Below are 20,197 nucleotides of genomic sequence, written 5' to 3'. Positions count from 1 at the left end.
CTCCTGGCTGCAACTCTCTGCTCCAAACAGATCCTCATAGAACTGCATGGCGTGACTGCTCATTTCCTTTGGATCAGCTGTTATTCGACCTCCTGGCAGTTTCAAACAAGTCAGTAGCTTTTTTTGAGCCACAGATCTCTCAAGATTGAAAAAGAAAGACGTTGGGGCATCCATGTCTTTGAGTTGAAGGAAACGACTCCGCACAAGAGCTCCCTTCACCCTCTCCTGCAGGAAAGAGCTCAACTCCATACGTTTCTCCTTCAGCAGGGTACCAGTGGTGGGATCCACACTCCCATTTAACCCCTCCTCAAGGTTCTTAATGTTGTCCTCAAGATTTTTAATGACTGTTTTTAATCTAGCAGAAGAGTGTGACGTGTACTGCTGACAAAAAACACGAATCTGAGCTTTACCAACCTCCCACCAAAGCTTCAAAGAATCAAACTCAACTTTTCTTAATTGCCACTGATCCCAAAAACACCCAAAGTTTTTACAGAAAACATTGTCCAGTAGAAGCTTGTTATTAAAATGCCAGAAGGACTTAGCCCTTTCACCTGGTGAAATAATCAGCTCCACACTAACAAAATGGTGATCAGTGAAGCCGACAGGCAGAATATTACAATGAATTAATCTGGGGTTGAGAGTTCTGGAGATGTAAACCCTGTCCAGTCTAGCTGCACACACCCTGTTACTGTTAACCCTGACCCATGTATACTGTCTGGATTGTGGATGTTTCACTCTAAATGTGTCCAACAAATCCAGGTGAGAGATGACAGTGTTTAAAGTCTGGGCTGAATGTGGATGTGGCTCCTCTCCTATTCTATCCACGGTGAAATCAAGTGTGCAGTTAAAATCACCACCAAGAATGATCTGATCCTGATTATAGATCACTAACTCCTTTTGGAGGCGGGTATAGAAAGCTACCCTTTCAGCTCCATTATTTGGAGCATAAATATTAGTGAAGCAGAAAACAGTGTCCTCTATTTCTGCTCTTACAATTAAAAGCCTTCCCTTTACAATTTCAGCACAAGAGACGATCTTTACATTTGCAGATGCTCTAAACAAAATGGCTACTCCTGCACTAAAGTTGGTGCCATGGCTAAGGTAGTTAGAGCCCTCCCACCATAAACCCCAATCTGTCTCATCTGATGGTGTGGTATGAGTCTCTTGTAAAAACAAGATATCAATGTTTTTCTGAGTTGAGATCTCAGAGATAAGGCCCCTTTTCTGTCTGTCTCTCCCACCATTAATGTTAAGAGATCCTATCTTAAGACTCCTCATAGAAAGATCAGAGAGAAAGAACAGACAAGTAGACACAAACAGGGAGCAGTAGAAGAAGAAAAACACCTTGTGATGCATGATCATTTCTTTGTCTTCTTCACACTCTTACGTCCAACTTTCCTCAGTGCGGTGATGTGCTTTTTAAGACGGAACCGTTTTTTCGCGTCCAGGAGGTCAAACCCAACCTGTCTTTTCAGTATGCTGACTGACTTTATGAACTTTTCAGTATCACTAAAGTAGTCACTTATTTTTACTGATTTGTTGTACGTTTCATCCATAAATTGATTGATTGACTCTAAAGAATAAAGACCAGAGCCACTATTTGGCAAATCAGCAATGGATGCATTGTCTGACTCATAATCTTCATCCATGTCCTCTCCTTCACATGATGCCTGGCTACAACACACTGTCTTACCTTCCTTCAATGAAACATCTACAACTGCAGAACTTGTGGAATCTTCAGTTTTATCATTATCTACAGTCTGTGATTTTTCTGTAGCCTGAGAGCTGGTCGAAGCCACTTCTACCTCAGCCACGGCCTCAGCACCAGGCGCAGGCGCGGACGCGGCCTCTGCCCCAGGCACGGACGCGGCCTCCGCCCCAGGCGCGGACGCGGCCTCCGCCCCAGGCACGGGCGCGGACGCGGCCCCCGTCCCAGGCGCGGACGCGGACGCGGACGCGGCCTCTGCCCCAGGCGCGGACGCGGCCCCCGCCACATGCGCCACACTAACAGAGCCGCCCGCGTCAGCGGCAGCACTAGCCGCCTCCTGCTGTCTGTGCGGACACGCAAAACGTTTGTGTCCCACATCACCACACTCAAAACACTTCAGTTGTCCCGAGCTCGCATACGCATAAGAAGCGTCACCGTGTTTCACTCTAAAGGAAACCTCCAGAGTCTGTGTGGGCGAATCCAAAAACATGAACACCTGACGCCGCAAAGATTGAACATGTTTCAGTTTGGGATCTTTACACCCTAGACTCACAGTTTTGAAACCACTCGCAAACTTCCCAAACCTGCGGAGTTCGTTCTCTAACAAGTTGTTAGAAATAAACGGCGGAACACCGGATACGGTGATCCGCGTAGAGGGAACCGACAACGGGGAAACCTGCACAAACAAATCCCTAATGAACACACCACTCTCAATCAGCTGATACACAAGAGGCTCACTCTTCAGAAAAACAACCACAGCCTTGTTCATTCGGGATGCATACAAGAGTTTCTCATGGCCTACCTGTTCACCTGCAGCTAACAGAACCTCCTCCACGGTGACAGTACCGTTCGGAGGGACTATCCGAACTCCCTGTCGGAGAGTCGGAGGTGGCGTCTCAGCAGACGCCATTCCTCCCTCCAACCCCTCCAACGATCTGTCTTACACAGCCAACAACACTCAATACAAATATGAAAACAATCTGACCTGATCGTGCACTTTGAAAACAGTAGAAAGGATAGCAAACAATTCAATCTCCGCGCCACTCGCAACACCACCACCGACACTCACACTCACACTCACACTCACCGGAAACCGGAAACCGGAAACGGAAACGGAAACGGAGAGGAGAGGAGAGGAGAGGAGCGGAGAGGAGAGCAGAGGAGAGGAGAGGAGAGGAGAGGAGAGCAGAGGTTTTGGTTTTCAAAATACCTTTTATTTTACCACTACCAGGAGAAAATTATAACACTGTCACATCATCACTCAGATCAAGAGAAGGAAATAAATAAATAAATAAAAAATAAAACATAAAACAAAACAAGTGCAACAAAAATCACAACATCAACAAAAACAACATTTACTGCATCAAAAATGAATAATCAGCTCTCCATCCCCACCCACAGAGCACAAAGCTTCTTCCACAGCCCATACACTATTAAAGTCTTGCACATTGTCCATCATTTGATAATAGGCAAATTCTACCTTTAGTCTGGCCTTCAAAAGTCCCTCCAGAACCAGCACCGGTTCCACACAGCCAGTACCCTGAGCTCGGTTCTTGCGTGTAAGCCAAATGGCCAACTTAGCCGAGCCAGATAAAAAGTTCATCAGTGTATGTACAGTCTTTTTCTTTGCAGAATACTTTGGCCCAAAAACAAACACTGCATAAGAGAAATCCTCCCCGAGAGCTTCAAAGAAGCTTTTCATAAGGACAAACAAGAGTGAGAGCCTGGGACACTCAACAAACAGATGAGACAAAGTTTCAGTTAGTGAACAAAACAAACACTCCTCTCCCACCCCTGGATCAATGTGCGCTCTGTATCTGTTCGTGGCTATAACCCCATGCACAACTCTCCACTGGAGATCTGCTGTTCTCTTCTCAACAGGCAGCTTGTACAGGGACCGCCAGCTGCCTTTCGGGGAAACCTCCGGGCCAAAAAACTCGATCCACCTCGACTCTTTCACTCCCGACAGATCACGAAGATGTAGGACCTTAACACAGGACTGATAGAGTGCCTTTTTCCCTGCATCCTGGAACTTTCCCAGAACAGGAGTACTAAAGGACAGCAGTCCACCTCCTCTTTCCTGCCACTCCCCGACATCTGGGGTAACAGACAAAGATGGGAAGCTGTATTCGCCCTCTTCACTCCACTGCTCACACAGATTCTCAATGTTTAGAAATGTCACAAGTTTTACTGGAAGTGCAGCAAAGACTTCCTCCACCACTCTTTCAACCACCCGGCTGGAGGTGATATTGGTCCTTTCTTTGAGGGCGTCCAGGGTCAGTCTTACCAGGTGACCCAGTTTTGTGCAGCCTGCCTCTCTGAAACTGGCCCGGAGACTGGCTGACTGCAAAGTTGGAGTCCTTATAAAATCATTAAAAAATAACGGTTCCTCAAAGATCCACATTCCCAGACTCTCAGTTTTTTCCCTTTTGAATGTGTACATTTTCCATGCCTGCATTACAGACATATAAAAGGATGTTAATCCAGTGAGATCCACCTCCTCAAGCTTTAACAGAAAGAGCTGCTTAGTGTACCCCAGCCGTCCAGCTCTCCTCAGCAGCAGTCGAGCGATGTCCATCCAGCTGGGACCACAAGTGAAAAGGAGTCTCTGTGCAGTCTGGAGTCTGAATGAGGCAATTTTTGACTGAATGTCTATAAGTCCATGTCCCCCTTCAGCCACCGGCAGGTAGAGGACTGCCGCCTGGACCCAGTGTTTGCCTGACCAGAAGAAGTCCAGGATGGCCCTTTGAATGTCCTCCACCAGCTCTCTTGGAGGTGTCAAAGCCACAAGTCTGTGCCAGAGAGTCGAGGCAACCAAGTTATTGACCACCAGAACTCTTCCCCTATACGACAACTGGGGTAGCAACCATTTCCATTTAGACAACCGAGCGCACACTTTCTCCCTAACTCCCTCCCAGTTTTTACTTTTAAAGCCCTCGGTACCCAAATAAACCCCCAACACCTTCAACCCCTCCCTCCCCCACTCAAGTCCACCAGGCAGACTGGGCACTGCCTGGTCCCTCCACTCTCCCACCAATAAGGCACCACTTTTTTCCCAGTTCACCCGTGCAGCTGTTGCCCTTTCATACAGGGACAGGGTGTCCCGCAGACACCGAACGTCCCCCTGATTGGAGATGAAGATGTTTACATCATCAGCATAGGCAGAAATTGTAGGGGGACATTCAATGCTACAGGCCGCGGGCAAAGAAAGCCCGCTGAGCCGGTCCCTCAACCTGCACAGCAAGGGCTCAATAGCCAAGCTGTACAGCTGGCCGGAGATGGGACAACCTTGTCTGATCCCTCGCCGTACAGGGATTGGCCGACTCAACCCCGCCCCCATCTTCACCAAACACTGTGCATCCTGATACAACAACCCAACTAATGACACAAAACCATCCCCAAAACCAAAAGACCTCAGTGCAGAAAACAAATACGAGTGATCCACCCTGTCAAACGCCTTCTCTTGATCCAGAGACACAATGCCAACATTTAGATTATAGATTTTACACACATCAATGACATCTCTGATAAGAAAAACATTATCCATGATTGTCCGGTCTGGAACACAGTAACTCTGGTCTTTATGGACCACACTTCCCAGAACGTCCTTTAGTCTGTTCGATAAAGCTCTGGAGAGGATCTTGTAGTCCGCACAAAGCAAAGCAACCGGCCTCCAGTTTTTTAACAATGCCAGGTCACCTTTCTTGGGGAGCAAGGAAAGAACTGCTCTCTTACAAGAACCAGGAAGAGACCCGGTCCTGCAACACTCCATTAAAACACTATGCAGGTCAGACCCAAGGATATTCCAGAACCTCTTAAAAAAGTCTGTGGACAACCCATCTATTCCAGGTGCTCTTCCTGTTGCCATCTGAGTGACAGCAGCAGTGAGCTCCTCCAGAGACAGCTCCCCTTCCAGAAGAGACCTCTCCTCCACACTGAGCTGAGGGAGACCCTCCAGGAGCTCCCTGCGACACTCCTGGCTGCAACTCTCTGCTCCAAACAGATCCTCATAGAACTGCATGGCGTGACTGCTCATTTCCTTTGGATCAGCTGTTATACGACCTCCTGGCAGTTTCAGACAAGTCAGCAGCTTTTTTTGAGCCACAGATCTCTCAAGATTGAAAAAGAAAGACGTTGGGGCATCCATGTCTTTGAGTTGAAGGAAACGACTCCGCACAAGAGCTCCCTTCACCCTCTCCTGCAGGAAAGAGCTCAACTCCATACGTTTCTCCTTCAGCAGGGTACCAGTGGTGGGATCCACACTCCCATTTAACCCCTCCTCAAGGTTCTTAATGTTGTCCTCAAGATTTTTAATGACTGTTTTTAATCTAGCAGAAGAGTGTGACGTGTACTGCTGACAAAAAACACGAATCTGAGCTTTACCAACCTCCCACCAAAGCTTCAAAGAATCAAACTCAACTTTTCTTAATTGCCACTGATCCCAAAAACACCCAAAGTTTTTACAGAAAACATTGTCCAGTAGAAGCTTGTTATTAAAATGCCAGAAGGACTTAGCCCTTTCACCTGGTGAAATAATCAGCTCCACACTAACAAAATGGTGATCAGTGAAGCCGACAGGCAGAATATTACAATGAATTAATCTGGGGTTGAGAGTTCTGGAGATGTAAACCCTGTCCAGTCTAGCTGCACACACCCTGTTACTGTTAACCCTGACCCATGTATACTGTCTGGATTGTGGATGTTTCACTCTAAATGTGTCCAACAAATCCAGGTGAGAGATGACAGTGTTTAAAGTCTGGGCTGAATGTGGATGTGGCTCCTCTCCTATTCTATCCATGGTGAAATCAAGTGTGCAGTTAAAATCACCACCAAGAATGATCTGATCCTGATTATAGATCACTAACTCCTTTTGGAGGCGGGTATAGAAAGCTACCCTTTCAGCTCCATTATTTGGAGCATAAATATTAGTGAAGCAGAAAACAGTGTCCTCTATTTCTGCTCTTACAATTAAAAGCCTTCCCTTTACAATTTCAGCACAAGAGACGATCTTTACATTTGCAGATGCTCTAAACAAAATGGCTACTCCTGCACTAAAGTTGGTGCCATGGCTAAGGTAGTTAGAGCCCTCCCACCATAAACCCCAATCTGTCTCATCTGATGGTGTGGTATGAGTCTCTTGTAAAAACAAGATATCAATGTTTTTCTGAGTTGAGATCTCAGAGATAAGGCCCCTTTTCTGTCTGTCTCTCCCACCATTAATGTTAAGAGATCCTATCTTAAGACTCCTCATAGAAAGATCAGAGAGAAAGAACAGACAAGTAGACACAAACAGGGAGCAGTAGAAGAAGAAAAACACCTTGTGATGCATGATCATTTCTTTGTCTTCTTCACACTCTTACGTCCAACTTTCCTCAGTGCGGTGATGTGCTTTTTAAGACGGAACCGTTTTTTCGCGTCCAGGAGGTCAAACCCAACCTGTCTTTTCAGTATGCTGACTGACTTTATGAACTTTTCAGTATCACTAAAGTAGTCACTTATTTTTACTGATTTGTTGTACGTTTCATCCATAAATTGATTGATTGACTCTAAAGAATAAAGACCAGAGCCACTATTTGGCAAATCAGCAATGGATGCATTGTCTGACTCATAATCTTCATCCATGTCCTCTCCTTCACATGATGCCTGGCTACAACACACTGTCTTACCTTCCTTCAATGAAACATCTACAACTGCAGAACTTGTGGAATCTTCAGTTTTATCATTATCTACAGTCTGTGATTTTTCTGTAGCCTGAGAGCTGGTCGAAGCCACTTCTACCTCAGCCACGGCCTCAGCACAAGGCGCAGGCGCGGACGCGGCCTCTGCCCCAGGGACGGACGCGGACGCGGCCCCCGCCCCAGTTGTTTAATTGAGGGACTAGAGATAAAGAAGAATAACATACTGTACTCACTGATTATTTGAATGTCACTTAAGCTTTTTTAGATCACGGTCATTTCTTGTAAATTTACATGCGGTGTGAAGCTACGAGCTACTTAGCATGCTAACAACGATGCAGCGCAAGTTGTTTTGGTTTCATGCTGGTGCTCAAGGGCGACATCTGCTGGATCAAAAAGTTGCACATTCTTCCTCGTGCAAGAAAGCACCGGAGCTCGTCTCCCTCTTGGAGCCCCGCCCCCTTCCTGCTGTCCGAGACAGAGGTGGAGAGAATCGACTTCTCTCCTCAGTCTTGTCATCGTCTCTTGTCGCATGAAGTCGTTTTTTTTGATTCCCAAGAGAGAGAGAGTTGATTGTGCGGGTCTGATCGCTCTTCTCTGAGCCGCCCCCTTCGGTACCTTTGAAAGCTGAACCAGTTGTGGAGGAGTCCGCAGCGAACACAATCCAAAGTAAGGTTGCGTTCTCAGCTCGTGTTTGAAACCAGAAGGGTCTTAAAGTGTCCAACATCAAAAGCCGAGTCCAGATCTTTTATACAAACTCGTTAATCACATTTCATTAAATCAATTCCAACCTCTCGTTTTCATTTGTTACTTTCACCTTATAACTTCACCATACCAATGTCATATACCTTATAGTTTCATTGATATACTCATCCATATATATTCATTGATATGTATCTCATTAATCTGCATTATTGTTCAATTACTTCATTAAAGTTACACGTAAACCTTCAGAGCTTTCCGTGTGTTCTGTGATTCAAACTGTCCTGAAGAGCTCGCCGTTCTGACATATGATTGATTGATTAATTCATTATTACAACTACGGCTGAACTCCTCCTCATCACCAGAGATGGTTCCCCATTTTTATATTCCGAGGTAAAAATTAGGATTTATTAACATCTTAATAAATTAATATGTTACATATGACGGGACAAGATGGAAGAGTTAAGAAGGGACGCAATGGGACAAGAAGAGACGAGATGAGTAAGAAGAGTCGAGTAGGGACGAGACGGGACGAGAAGAGAAGAGGTGAGACCAAACGGCTAGAAGAGATGAGAAGATACAGGATGAGATGAAAGGGGACATCACAGGACATGACGGAACATGAAGGGGATCGGCGGGACGTAGCGGGATGAGACAGGAAGAGACGAGGTGAGATTAGACAGAAGAAGAGAAAAGGTAACGAGACGGGACGAGAGAATGTTCTGTTATTATGTTGATTATTAGATGTAGACGGTTAAACTTTATTTTTTTAAATGTATTAATCAGTTGTTCAAGATCTCCTAAAATGTCTTAATTACCTGATCAGATGGGATTCACTCTGCCTCTTGCGTGCTCTAGCCCACACTGAAAGAGCGTCACAGATGACGGAGTTCATACTGTGAGTTTACTGACCACTGAATGAGACGACGTAGTTTCTACACTCTTCTGGAGCAATGGCGCTCGTGCAGGGGGGCGTGAGCACAGAGGGGAGGGGGCGGGTGCAGACAAGGCACTGAGGGAATGCTACTTTCAAAATCATGCTTGTTTTCAAAAATCACCAACCCTGCCTTTAATGCATGAATGAAATGTCTTTTTCACACATCATAAAAAGACACCAACAGATGAGACTCGAAGCATTTCTTACAACTTTCAAACTTTTTATTTCTCAGTTTTCCATGTATGAAGTTTCAGTGATGCAGCAGAGATGAAAACAGGAGTAAAAATCTAAGATCGAGTCCAACGAAAAACAAAACCGTCCCTTTGAAACCAACAGAAGACATTTCAGCACCGCCTGAAACTAAACCAGCAGGAAGCTCCCACAGAGAAAAAGAAGAGTAAATATTACAGAGTGAGTGGCGGGTTTCAGTGTTTCAGTGGAGTAATGATTCAGGTTTCAAATATTCATTGGCAACATCCACGTGCTTGAAATGTTCATGTTTTTATTTATCATCATTATTAACATGTAAACAACACGGTCTCACCCGATTTCATGAAATGAGCCAAAACTTTTGAAATGCAAAAAATTAAAGAGTAAATATGTTCGGATTACTAATCGTCACCATGAAACACATTTTCTAGAACATTGTATCTGATAAGGACACGACCCTGACACCATTGCACGTCTTTAAAATATGAAACTAGCACAGTTTAAGAAACAACTCTCGTTAAGGGATATTCAAAGAAGCTATTTCATGAGTTCTAACTATTAAACATAGTTTTTATAGTATAAAAAGTCAAATATTCTACCTCACACATGATCTTGTTAGTGCAAGTAAACTCGAGCTTTGAGAGAAACAAAAAGGGCTTTCATAAAAAGCTGATCTACATGCAAACAGCGACAGGCAGAAGAAGAAGAAAGAAATCCAAGAGATCAGATCACACACGTCATGCAAACACATCACTAGTCGTCCGCTTCAGGTAGAAAAGTATTTTGCAGCGCGTCAGTAAAGAAGCCGCTCGGACACGACGCACGGCCGTTTTGGTTTTCCCTCCTCCTCCTCCTCCTCCCCCTCCTCCTCCTCCTCCTCCTCCTCCTCCGCTTTGAAAAAAAAAATGTAAGCTCGTTCTCTCTTTCCCAACATTTCGTTACGTATCTTACAGGAGTTAAAAACACATGCAGCCTATCACAAACTAAGAACGGAAACGAGTCTTTCCTGCTGAGAAACGAGTCGTGGCATGTTGTTCAACGATCGGGGGGCTTTGGGGGGATTCAGACCAAAAGGGAGGACAAGTTTTCTAAGTCCGCTTCAAACAGCTGAGCTACTCGAGGCAGACCAGGTCTCAGTCTGATGACCTGTTAGCTAGGATCAGTACCAGGTCCCAGTCTGATGACCTGTTAGCTAGGATCAGTAGCTAGGATCAGTACCAGGTCTCAGTCTGATGACCTGTTAGCTAGGATCAGTACCAGGTCCCAATCTGATGACCTGTTAGCTAGGATCAGTACCAGGTCTCAGTCTGATGACCTGTTAGCTAGGATCAGTAGCTAGGATCAGTACCAGGTCTCAGTCTGATGACATGTTAGCTAGGATCAGTACCAGGTCTCAGTCTGATGACATGTTAGCTAGGATCAGTCTACATCACATTCTACAAACTCTCACATCACATTCTTCAAGCTCACATCACATTCTTCAAGCTCTCACATCACATTCTACCCATACCTGAAATGACCTTTATCTAAATCTGAAAGGGAATAGTTCGGTCTCCCGCCATTTGATCCCTTCTCAAGAATTTCTGTTCAATGCCTGCAATCATTCCTTAAACATGATGAAAAAATAGTTTAAACGGTAAATTTGCTGATAAAATTCCCAATTACACAACTTGCATATATAAAATATTAACAATATTTAATGTCACTCTGAAACCTTTTCAAATTATTCTTAGGGCAAAACATTGATATAAGTTGTATCCTATGCTTACCTGTCAGACAGTATATGCAAATGAAATTGTTTGTGCTCAGAAGCACACAAACAAATTTTGATGAAGTTAAATAAAAACTTTTATCTACAAACCAAATAGGCTATCTGCATAAGACATGATTTGTAACCTTTTAAATGTTGCATGTCAATTTACAATATCTGTCGGCTTTTTTAGTGCGCCGTTTTTTACTGCTGCTCCACGTCTCCCGTTTCTAAAACACATTCTACAAAAATGAAACAGACATAACTTGTAATTATATTGTTGGATATATTAGGATATGCATAAAAACACTGCAAAAAAAGAGATAAACACCGATGCTCCTCCTCCTCTCTGCAACTGGGTTTGTTTCCCCGACTTAGTGTGACAGAGGCGAAAAAAAAAAAAACGAAAAATAAAAAAAAGTTATTTAAAAAAATGAAAGATCTTAAGGGAATAAAGGAATAACACTAAGAAAATAAATAAGCTCAAATTTGAAATGCAGTTTGTCAAATAAGGAGAGAACCTTTACTGCAGTGCACTTTCATGAACATTGGTGACATATAAGAGGCTATTTTAAAAACACCTTTTTCAATCAAAGCAGCACAGGCTGAAAGTTCAGACCTATATGTATCACTACATCCTACATAGAATAATCATGTCACTTATTCACTTGATGAGACATTGGGTCCCATTAAAGATCGGGTAGATGGCTGCATGAGAGCTACTCATTTTATATATTTTTAAATGATACAATTAAAAAAAATCAGTTCAGAATGATGACATGGCTTATTGTTATCTCCGGGCCTTTAGAGCATCTGAAGTAATCTGAGCTGTGAAACCTGAAGACGGCACACTACAGTTTTTCAATGTCTCAGATATCCTTTTCTAAAATCTGAGAAAAGCAACCTACCTACCTACATTACTCGACAAAACAAAAAGCTTATTTTTGGCTTCAAACCGAAGTTGTTAATTGAACATAAAGACATAAAGAAATAATAACCCAAAAGGATGTTGTGTATAGGTACAGGAACATTAGCTTTAGCGTGAAGGTTTAATGCCGCCCCAGAGAATGTCTGCATGTTTTTTTCATGTAACTTGAATCTGTTTTTTCCCACAATGATCTATATTTGATAAAATGTTAACCAGTCATATCTGTTGAGCTGCTGCTGCAGGAGCACACAAACATGTAGAGAACATTCAGATTCTTTTGTGTTTAGTATATTCAGTAACAACACAAACAGCTGTCCTAATTGTGTTTAGAAAGCTACAAACTAATTGGGTAAAATCATAACTGTAAAATACAGGTTTCTTGAGACTTCTTAATCCGAGTTGTATCAACAATCTTTCTGATTTAAAGTAAGAATTCAGGTTAAAATGTGTTCCTTAGAAATCTGAATGATTACAGTACATGTCTGTGTTCACTGAGAGTTCAATCTACTTGTTTGTTGTTGACAGAGCGGCTTTGTGTCCCGCTTTGGAGCGAAGCAGGGCTTGGAGAGCCAGGTGAAGAAGGTGTGCTGTTGGACTCTGCTGGCCTTGGCTGTCAGCATCCTGACCTACTGCGTTTGGAAGAGAGTGGTTTAGCCAACACTGCCACCTACCGACCACAACCAGGAACTGTCAGAAACTGAGCGACAGTATGGAAATGTCTGCAGTGGTTTAAGATGCATCATTTTATCAGTAATCAGTATGTTACCTTCAAACTATCAGTAGAATTCAAACGCCAAACACTGCATGTGATATCTGATGAACACTTTCCTTTCAGCTTGTAATTTAATCATTTTAATTATTTTTTAGTGTAATTATATATATATATATATATATATATATATATATATATATATATATATGCTCTTTGTCTACATCTTAGCAGCTCTTTTATCTACAATGAATTAAAATAAGAACAAAACATTGAATGAACCATTTATATCCAGAATCTCCATCATGATCTTACTACTTTTCATTTAAGTCACATTATAACAGATTTTAAATGTTTGTTTACTTCTGCATTTCTGGCAAAACACCAGCCATGCAACTACACCTTATCTACAGTGTAGAGCCTCTACTCTTATAAATACTTTGACTTCATAGTTACATCTCATTAATCGGAAAGTAGCCTGTGAATACTATTAAACACATTAAGACTTCAAAAAAGCAGAAGAAACTTTTATTCACACGAACAGCAGACAGAACACTGAAAACACTTGTTTGGAACATTACATTTTAAATGGAAGATTTGGACAATTTAAGGTTTAGGCAAGCTCCTCCTCGCCTTCCTCCTCAAACTCTCCCTCCTCCTCGGCGGTGGCGTCCTGGTACTGCTGGTACTCTGACACCAGGTCGTTCATGTTGCTCTCTGCCTCGGTGAACTCCATCTCGTCCATACCCTCGCCGGTGTACCAATGGAGGAAAGCTTTGCGCCTGAACATGGCTGTGAACTGCTCAGAGATATGCTTGAACAGCTCCTGGATGGCTGTGCTGTTGCCGATGAATGTGGCAGCCATCTTGAGGCCACGGGGAGGAATGCCACAGACAGCGGTCTTCACGTTGTTGGGGATCCATTCAACGAAGTGGCTGCTGTTTTGGTTCTGCACGTTCAGCATCTGTTCGTCCACCTCCTTCATGGACATGCGGCCACGGAAGACAGCAGCCACTGTCAGGTAGCGGCCGTGACGTGGGTCGCAGGCAGCCATCATGTTCTTTGCGTCGAACATCTGCTGGGTGAGCTCTGGTACAGTGAGGGACCTGTACTGCTGGCTGCCTCGGCTTGTGAGGGGAGCGAAGCCTGGCACGAAGAAGTGCAGACGAGGGAATGGCACCATGTTTACAGCCAGCTTCCTCAGGTCAGCATTGAGCTGTCTGGGGAACCTGAGGCAGGTGGTAACGCCGCTCATGGTGGCAGAGACGAGGTGGTTGAGGTCACCGTAAGTGAGGGTTGTAAGTTTAAGGGTGCGGAAACAGATGGCATACAGAGCCTCGTTGTCAATACAGAAGGTTTCGTCTGTGTTTTCTACAAGCTGGTGGACTGACAGTGTGGCGTTGGAGGGCTCAACGACTGTGTCTGATACTTTGGGTGAGGGCACCACGCTGTAGGTGTTCATAATACGGTCGGGGTTCTCTTCACGGATTTTGCTGATGAGCAGTGTGCCCATCCCAGAGCCAGTACCACCACCAAGAGAGTGTGTGAGCTGGAAGCCCTGCAGGCAGTCACAGCTCTCTGCCTCCTTCCTCACTACATCCAGGACAGAGTCCACCAGCTCTGCACCCCCAAGCTGCAGGTCACTGTCACCGTGGTATGTGCCAGTTGGGTCAATGCCGTGCTCATCACCTCCCAAAACTGAAATACAATAAAACATTTTAAACATCTTACATTGTTGGCTGATAAAACAAGTGACAGGGGAATGAGTTGGCAGTAATGGCAAGTTGACGCAGGTCATTATGTATTGGTTTCTTTCATTTTTAAAGCTGACGTAGCAGTTCTATAGAGGTTGATTCATAAGAGCAGTTGAACGTCACTTCTGGCTCGCCAGAGTGACCACGCCTCCGTTTGGGTGAAAACAAGCCCTGAGAACGTTTCGGCGGTAGATTAGAAAACACTGGAAGCCATGTGATTAAACGCGATTGCGATGCTTTTTGTACTTCAAACTATTTTAAAAACACAATTTAGTATCGGGTTTTGATTTACAAAGGACACCGGAAGGTAAAAGAAGAGCTGTGTGTGTTTGGACTGAAACTAGAGAGGATTAAAGTGGTAAATTGTGGGACCTCTGTCATGTTCCTGGTTTAAAGCAGAAGTGAAGTGTGTTAACAGATTCTTCACACACTCATTCACTAACGTATTAACAACGTTTCAACTGTCAAATCACATAAATGTTGGTGAAAATGTCTCTAAACGAAGGAACACTACACCAAATCCTCTTACTGAAAAATAAATATCAAAATAAAAAGTTGTCTCTATCGATATAACACCTCTCTTGCCCTACTCATCATTATTCATACTCACGTATGAATACATTGGCCAGCCAGCTTTTTGGCTGGATGATAAATTTGCTGGATTAGTTTTCTTTAATACAGCTATGCGTATTATTGTGTACAAATATTTGTCTGTTTGACCTAGAACCCCCAAATTTTCACCAGTTGTTCGTGAGATTTGGAACTGTCACCAAAACAAAAATAGCTATCATGAGAGGGTAGTCAGCTCACCAAAACAACAGGGGGAGCTGCTATATATGGTTAAAATACATTTTAACAAATGTATCAATTATTTTTTTAATATCTGATAACATAAATGTCTTAACCATCCAGTTAAACTCCCCTGTGTACCCTCAATTAAATATATATTACTTCTTAGGTAAGGGAAACACTGAGATTTGTCTAAAAGACTACAATTCCTTAGAGTCAAGTCATACAGCTTGATACTGAATGGCGCCATAATTGTAGTCTTTTCCGTTTCCAAAAAAGGTTGTAACTAGGATTATAAAAGGCTTACAAAAGATATATTCACTGAATATGTCACAGATCTTGTGTGACCGAAGTATTTATCGCATAGTACATATATGATCTATGTTAAAATAAAGTACATATATCAGTTAATTTAGGATATTTTGACTGTTATTCTAGAAATGGGAATTTTGGTAGTTATGTCTGGCGTTGTGCACAGAGGGAACATAATTAGGGTTGTAAAAAATGTATATCTACCCACTATATCAAATATTTAAAAGCCGAATGGGTTTTGTAAAATAATCTAGACTATATATATTGTAAAAAAGTGGTCAAATCAAACCTGTTTTAAAAGATAGTATTAATCTGTCAGGATTATTTTGTTAAATAAAATCATATAAATCACACAAACTGTACAGTATTGTCTTTATGTATTGTTACATGTTATAGTTTATAATGTTGCTAATGTGCATCGATCTGTTCCAATCGTTTTATTAAATTTGGTTGTAATGAAAGACATCCATAAAAATGTAACAGAAATCATTATTTATTGCATAGGAGTTTAGTTTGATGTGTAGGATCTGATGTAACCATAGACTGGATGTAACCCATTTAAAGAGCCGCGAACCAAACGTCCACTTCCTTCCGGTTCGTTGTTGATAGCGTCCATCGCAACCACCATAGCAACAGTAGAAAACGTAACAACGCAACGTTTCTCTATCGAGACCTGAAAGAATCTTTGTGGAAACGAACAAACTAAAGATCATAAACATAAACCGAACGAAGATTATGAAGATACAATGTACATTTGTCGCCAGAAAGGTTATCAAAACGACTTAAGCCTCAAACTATCTTAAAATATTGCATTTTCCACCGAAAGTAGAAGGGATGTCCACCATGTTTATTTTTCGCCAGGGGGAAACTGGGCAGTCACGTGACTTGAGGTATGCCTATACAAAAGAATAGACAAAAGGAAACGTAGACATGTCACAATTTTAGAGCCCTTATTGTGAAACTACTACGTTTTGCGCAGTGGACCAACGTAGGTATTACACATTTTGACATGAGACTGGGTTGCTACAAGCTGACCCTGGATTGTGAGTGGTTGGAAGAGAGGTGATGGTGATTTTCCCTCTGCCCCCACAGCACAACTCCTTAGCCTTTGTGATGTTGAGCTCCAGTGAGTCTTCTCCAATTGTCTGGACCAGGTTGTTGACTGCCTGCTGGTATTGAGTCAGGGCAGTGGTGTCAGTCAGTTGCGCAACCAGGGCCATGTCATCTGCATACTTAAAAAGTGTCATTCCTTCACTGTTGCAGGAGATGTTGTTTGTGTAAACCGAGAAGAGAAAGGGAGATAAAACACAACCCTGGGGAAGACCTGTGTTTAAAACCAATTTACTGGAATTAAAACCATTTAAAAACACCTGTTGTGGTCTTTCATGTAAAAAACTCTTAATCCATAAAACCAGTGTTGGGTGGACATGAAGGTCCCAGAGGCGGCGCAACAGAGTGTCTGTGTGTACAGTATTAAAAGCAGAGGAGAAATCCACGAATAGAATCCTAGTGTGGGGATGTGCAGAGTCAAGGTGTTTGGTGACAGTGTCTAAAAGTGTGAGACTTGCATCCTCTACACCACGTTTTGCTTTATAGGCAAATTGTAGGGGATCAAGTTTGTTAGACAACATTTTAGACAGATGGTCACACACTATGGATGTTGTAGAATCTGAGTCCCATTTTGTTTTTGCTCTGTCCAAATATGACCCTAAGAGAGTTATTGCTTCATGAAATAGCCTCGTCAAAAAAGCTGAAATATTGCGGAGGCCAGATGAGCAAAAACTGAAAAATCTGTTTGATGTGTTTTAGCAAATGTTTGTCTCAAAACTTTGTAGAAAAATGTTGAAAAGAATCTCTGCACACCTGAATCTATACAGTATACAGTCTATGCACCGTGCAGTAGTTACAGTATATAAACGTCACTCCCCCCCCCCCACGCTTTTGCTCTTCTACCTGTATTAAGCTTTGATGAAAGTTTAGTTTTACAACCATTTCTTTCGTTTATTTTATTTTATTAGATTCTGTGTTCATATTATTACTATGCAGTAATAGTTATAAAAATAATTGTGGAAATTAAATTATCATGTATTTACTTCAGTTATTAATGTTACCTGAGTGTGAAACATTCAAATATATCAGACAAATATATTTAATTGATATTTATATTTGACTATATTTGTATTCTTCCTCTCTGAAGGTGACGTCATGTTAAACTGCTGAGTCATCTTAAACGGATCCATCCAATACATTAAAATTCCGCCTGGATCAACACCGCCCCCGTGTGGCTGAAAGGAGAACACAGAAACATGAGAGGTCACTGTAAATCTCGATGTGTTGTTTTTTCCTCTTCACTTCATCTGTCACTAAAAGTCAGGTTTTCAGAGACCTCATTAAAGATGGCGCTTTCTCTTCCTCTTCAGACTTTCATTGACCTCCTTCACATCTTTTTCTCTACTTTTCTCTACTAGTGTTTTCTCTTGATATCATTAAAAACGCTTCATGGCAGCACGAGGGATAAAGGTGTGCAGCGTGCAGCGTGCAACGTGCAGCGTGCAGCGTGCAGCGTGCAGCGTGCAGCGTGTACGCTCGATGACTCCTAGTGCCAAGCTGCAGCTTAGACGGTACTACACAGAGTCCACTTCAGAAAATCTGGATTATCTGAAATATATCGGGATATCATGATATGTGTGAATTTAATTCAGACAACAAGAGATCTTTGGCTACCTCGCCTAGGGGGTCCCGGGCCCCAGGTTGGATACCAATGCTTTAACCAATGCTACCAAGAGACAAGACAAGAAGGGTCAACGTGGGACGAGACGAGACGAGGTGAGAGGTGTAACCCCGCCTCTCCACCAATGATGCTCAGATCAGCTCCAGGCCCCCGCAACCAAAAGTGGTATAGATGGATGGAGGTTCAGGTGTTATTATGTATCATACAGCAGCTGATGAAGAATCCGGTCGGGCTGGAAATATCTTGAATTGTGTTTTTAATGCATATAGCAAATAAAAAATGTATAATTTTGTGAATCTTTGTGCATCACATCTCATATTTTTGTTCGACTCTGCATGTGTGTATATGTTGGCTGACTTTTTCTAAACTAATGCATTCACCCAAAGGTCTGACACTTGGACAGTAATCACTTTGTTTAGGGTTTAAGTTGTGTTAGGAAAGAAGACATGTTGGGTTATCTGTGACGTTCTTCCTGGTGTTTGTCTTATCAAATATATTAATCATGTAAAGAGGAAGGAAGTGTAGTGATTAAAAACACTCTGATATCTGTCGTCCGCTCACTGCCTGCAGAGGAGAGTCATCTTTCAGACGTTACTCTTCTTCACATGTAAGTAGAATGATTCCTCAACATGTCTACTAATGTTTGAGTGCTGCTGTGTTCTGATTATTCCACCTGCTAACATCTTTTATCTTCCTTAAAGTCACAACGAGAGATGAGAGGAGCAGCGATGAGTTTAATCAGAGCAGTGAGTTGGTTTATCGTCGTCCTCCACTCTGTGTCAGGTACGTCATGTCTATACTTTCATTCACTTCATTAAAAAAAGAGGAAATGTGTATGAAGGTAGATATGTTGCAAAATAGGAGAGCTTGTAGAATGAGATGTGAGAGCTTGTAGAATGTGATGTGTGCAAAACAAATGTGTACTTGTAGAAATGCCCCCCTCCCCTCGCTGTGTGTCTGTGTGTGGGGGGAATTGGCCAATCAGAAGTAAATTTCCAGTGAATGCAGTTTATATATTCACCACAATCACAAACTACAAGATAGTACAACACTCGCATTAACAGTATAAACACTATAAAGACTCAAGTTACTTTTAAGAAGAAACGATATAATTCGCAAGGGATTGTGGGATAGGTAGTCCCTTGACTCAGGACAAAGGTTATGTATCAGTCTTGTATCTTTGCCTTTTTCTCCGTTTTTCGATGCCGTTTTGGCGCCGAATTAAATGTACTATAGTCACGAGTATTGGGGTGGCTGGTTGTCTCGGTTTCAGTCACCAATCTCTTGATATTTTGTGAAAAATCAATGGAGGATTTGAATGGGGAAATTTACTTCTGAATGGCCAATTCCCCCCACACGCAGACACACAGCGAGGGGAGGAGGGAGGGGGAGGGGGAGGGGGAGGGGGCATTGCAACAAGTACAAATTTGTTTTGCTACAGACGTCTCGCAAAATGTGTTGCAAAACATTTTTACATACAAGTTCACTTTTTTTTCCTTGAAGCTCACATCACATTCTACAAACTCTCCTATTTTACAACATATCTACCTTCATAAAATGTGGGACTGATTAATACAGACTGAAGGTCATCTGTGTGAAAAGTGGATCAGGTACAGGTGACTTTATTTGTACCTGTAGGTAAATCTGGTTGCAGGGAAAGTCAAATAAACTTAATAACGCACGGACAAAACATAGAACAGGAAGTGCAAATGCTCGGTACACGGGTAGAAGTGCAGAAGTGCATAAATGTGTAGGTTCCAATCGAACTCATGATGGACAAGTTGATCTGTAAGAGGGTCTGCTGTGGCTCAGTGGTAGAGTCGGTCGTTTCTTAACCGGAAGGTCGAGGGCGTATGAATGTGTATGAATGGATGAGTTAATACTGACGGACTCTTTACTCAGCAGCCTCTACCATCAGCGTGTGAATGTGTATGAATGGATGAGTTAATACTGACGGACTCTTTACTCAGCAGCCTCTACCATCAGTGTGTG

General features: G+C 42.8%; 1 protein-coding gene across 1 annotated transcript; it reads right to left on the bottom strand.

The window, feature by feature from the left end:
• Positions 1–13,213: 13,213 nt before the first annotated feature.
• Positions 13,214–14,277, bottom strand: LOC109976430 (tubulin beta-1 chain-like). The gene has a single exon (XM_029275890.2). The coding sequence runs from the start codon at positions 14,130–14,132 to the stop codon at positions 13,233–13,235; it is 900 nt and encodes a 299-aa protein (XP_029131723.1). The 5' UTR covers positions 14,133–14,277; the 3' UTR covers positions 13,214–13,232.
• Between the last annotated feature and the right edge of the window lie 5,920 nt (positions 14,278–20,197).

The sequence above is a fragment of the Labrus bergylta genome, chromosome 6 (genome assembly GCF_963930695.1).
Source record: "Labrus bergylta chromosome 6, fLabBer1.1, whole genome shotgun sequence".
Taxonomy (NCBI): domain Eukaryota; kingdom Metazoa; phylum Chordata; class Actinopteri; order Labriformes; family Labridae; genus Labrus; species Labrus bergylta.
Note: the sequence above shows the minus strand (reverse complement) of the source record. Positions and strands in the feature narration are given on the sequence as shown.

What these genes read in the sequence shown, in the direction of transcription:
- LOC109976430 (XM_029275890.2), bottom strand. Translation starts at nt 14,132, where the DNA reads ATGGGCACACTGCTCATCAGCAAAATCCGTGAAGAGAACCCCGACCGT.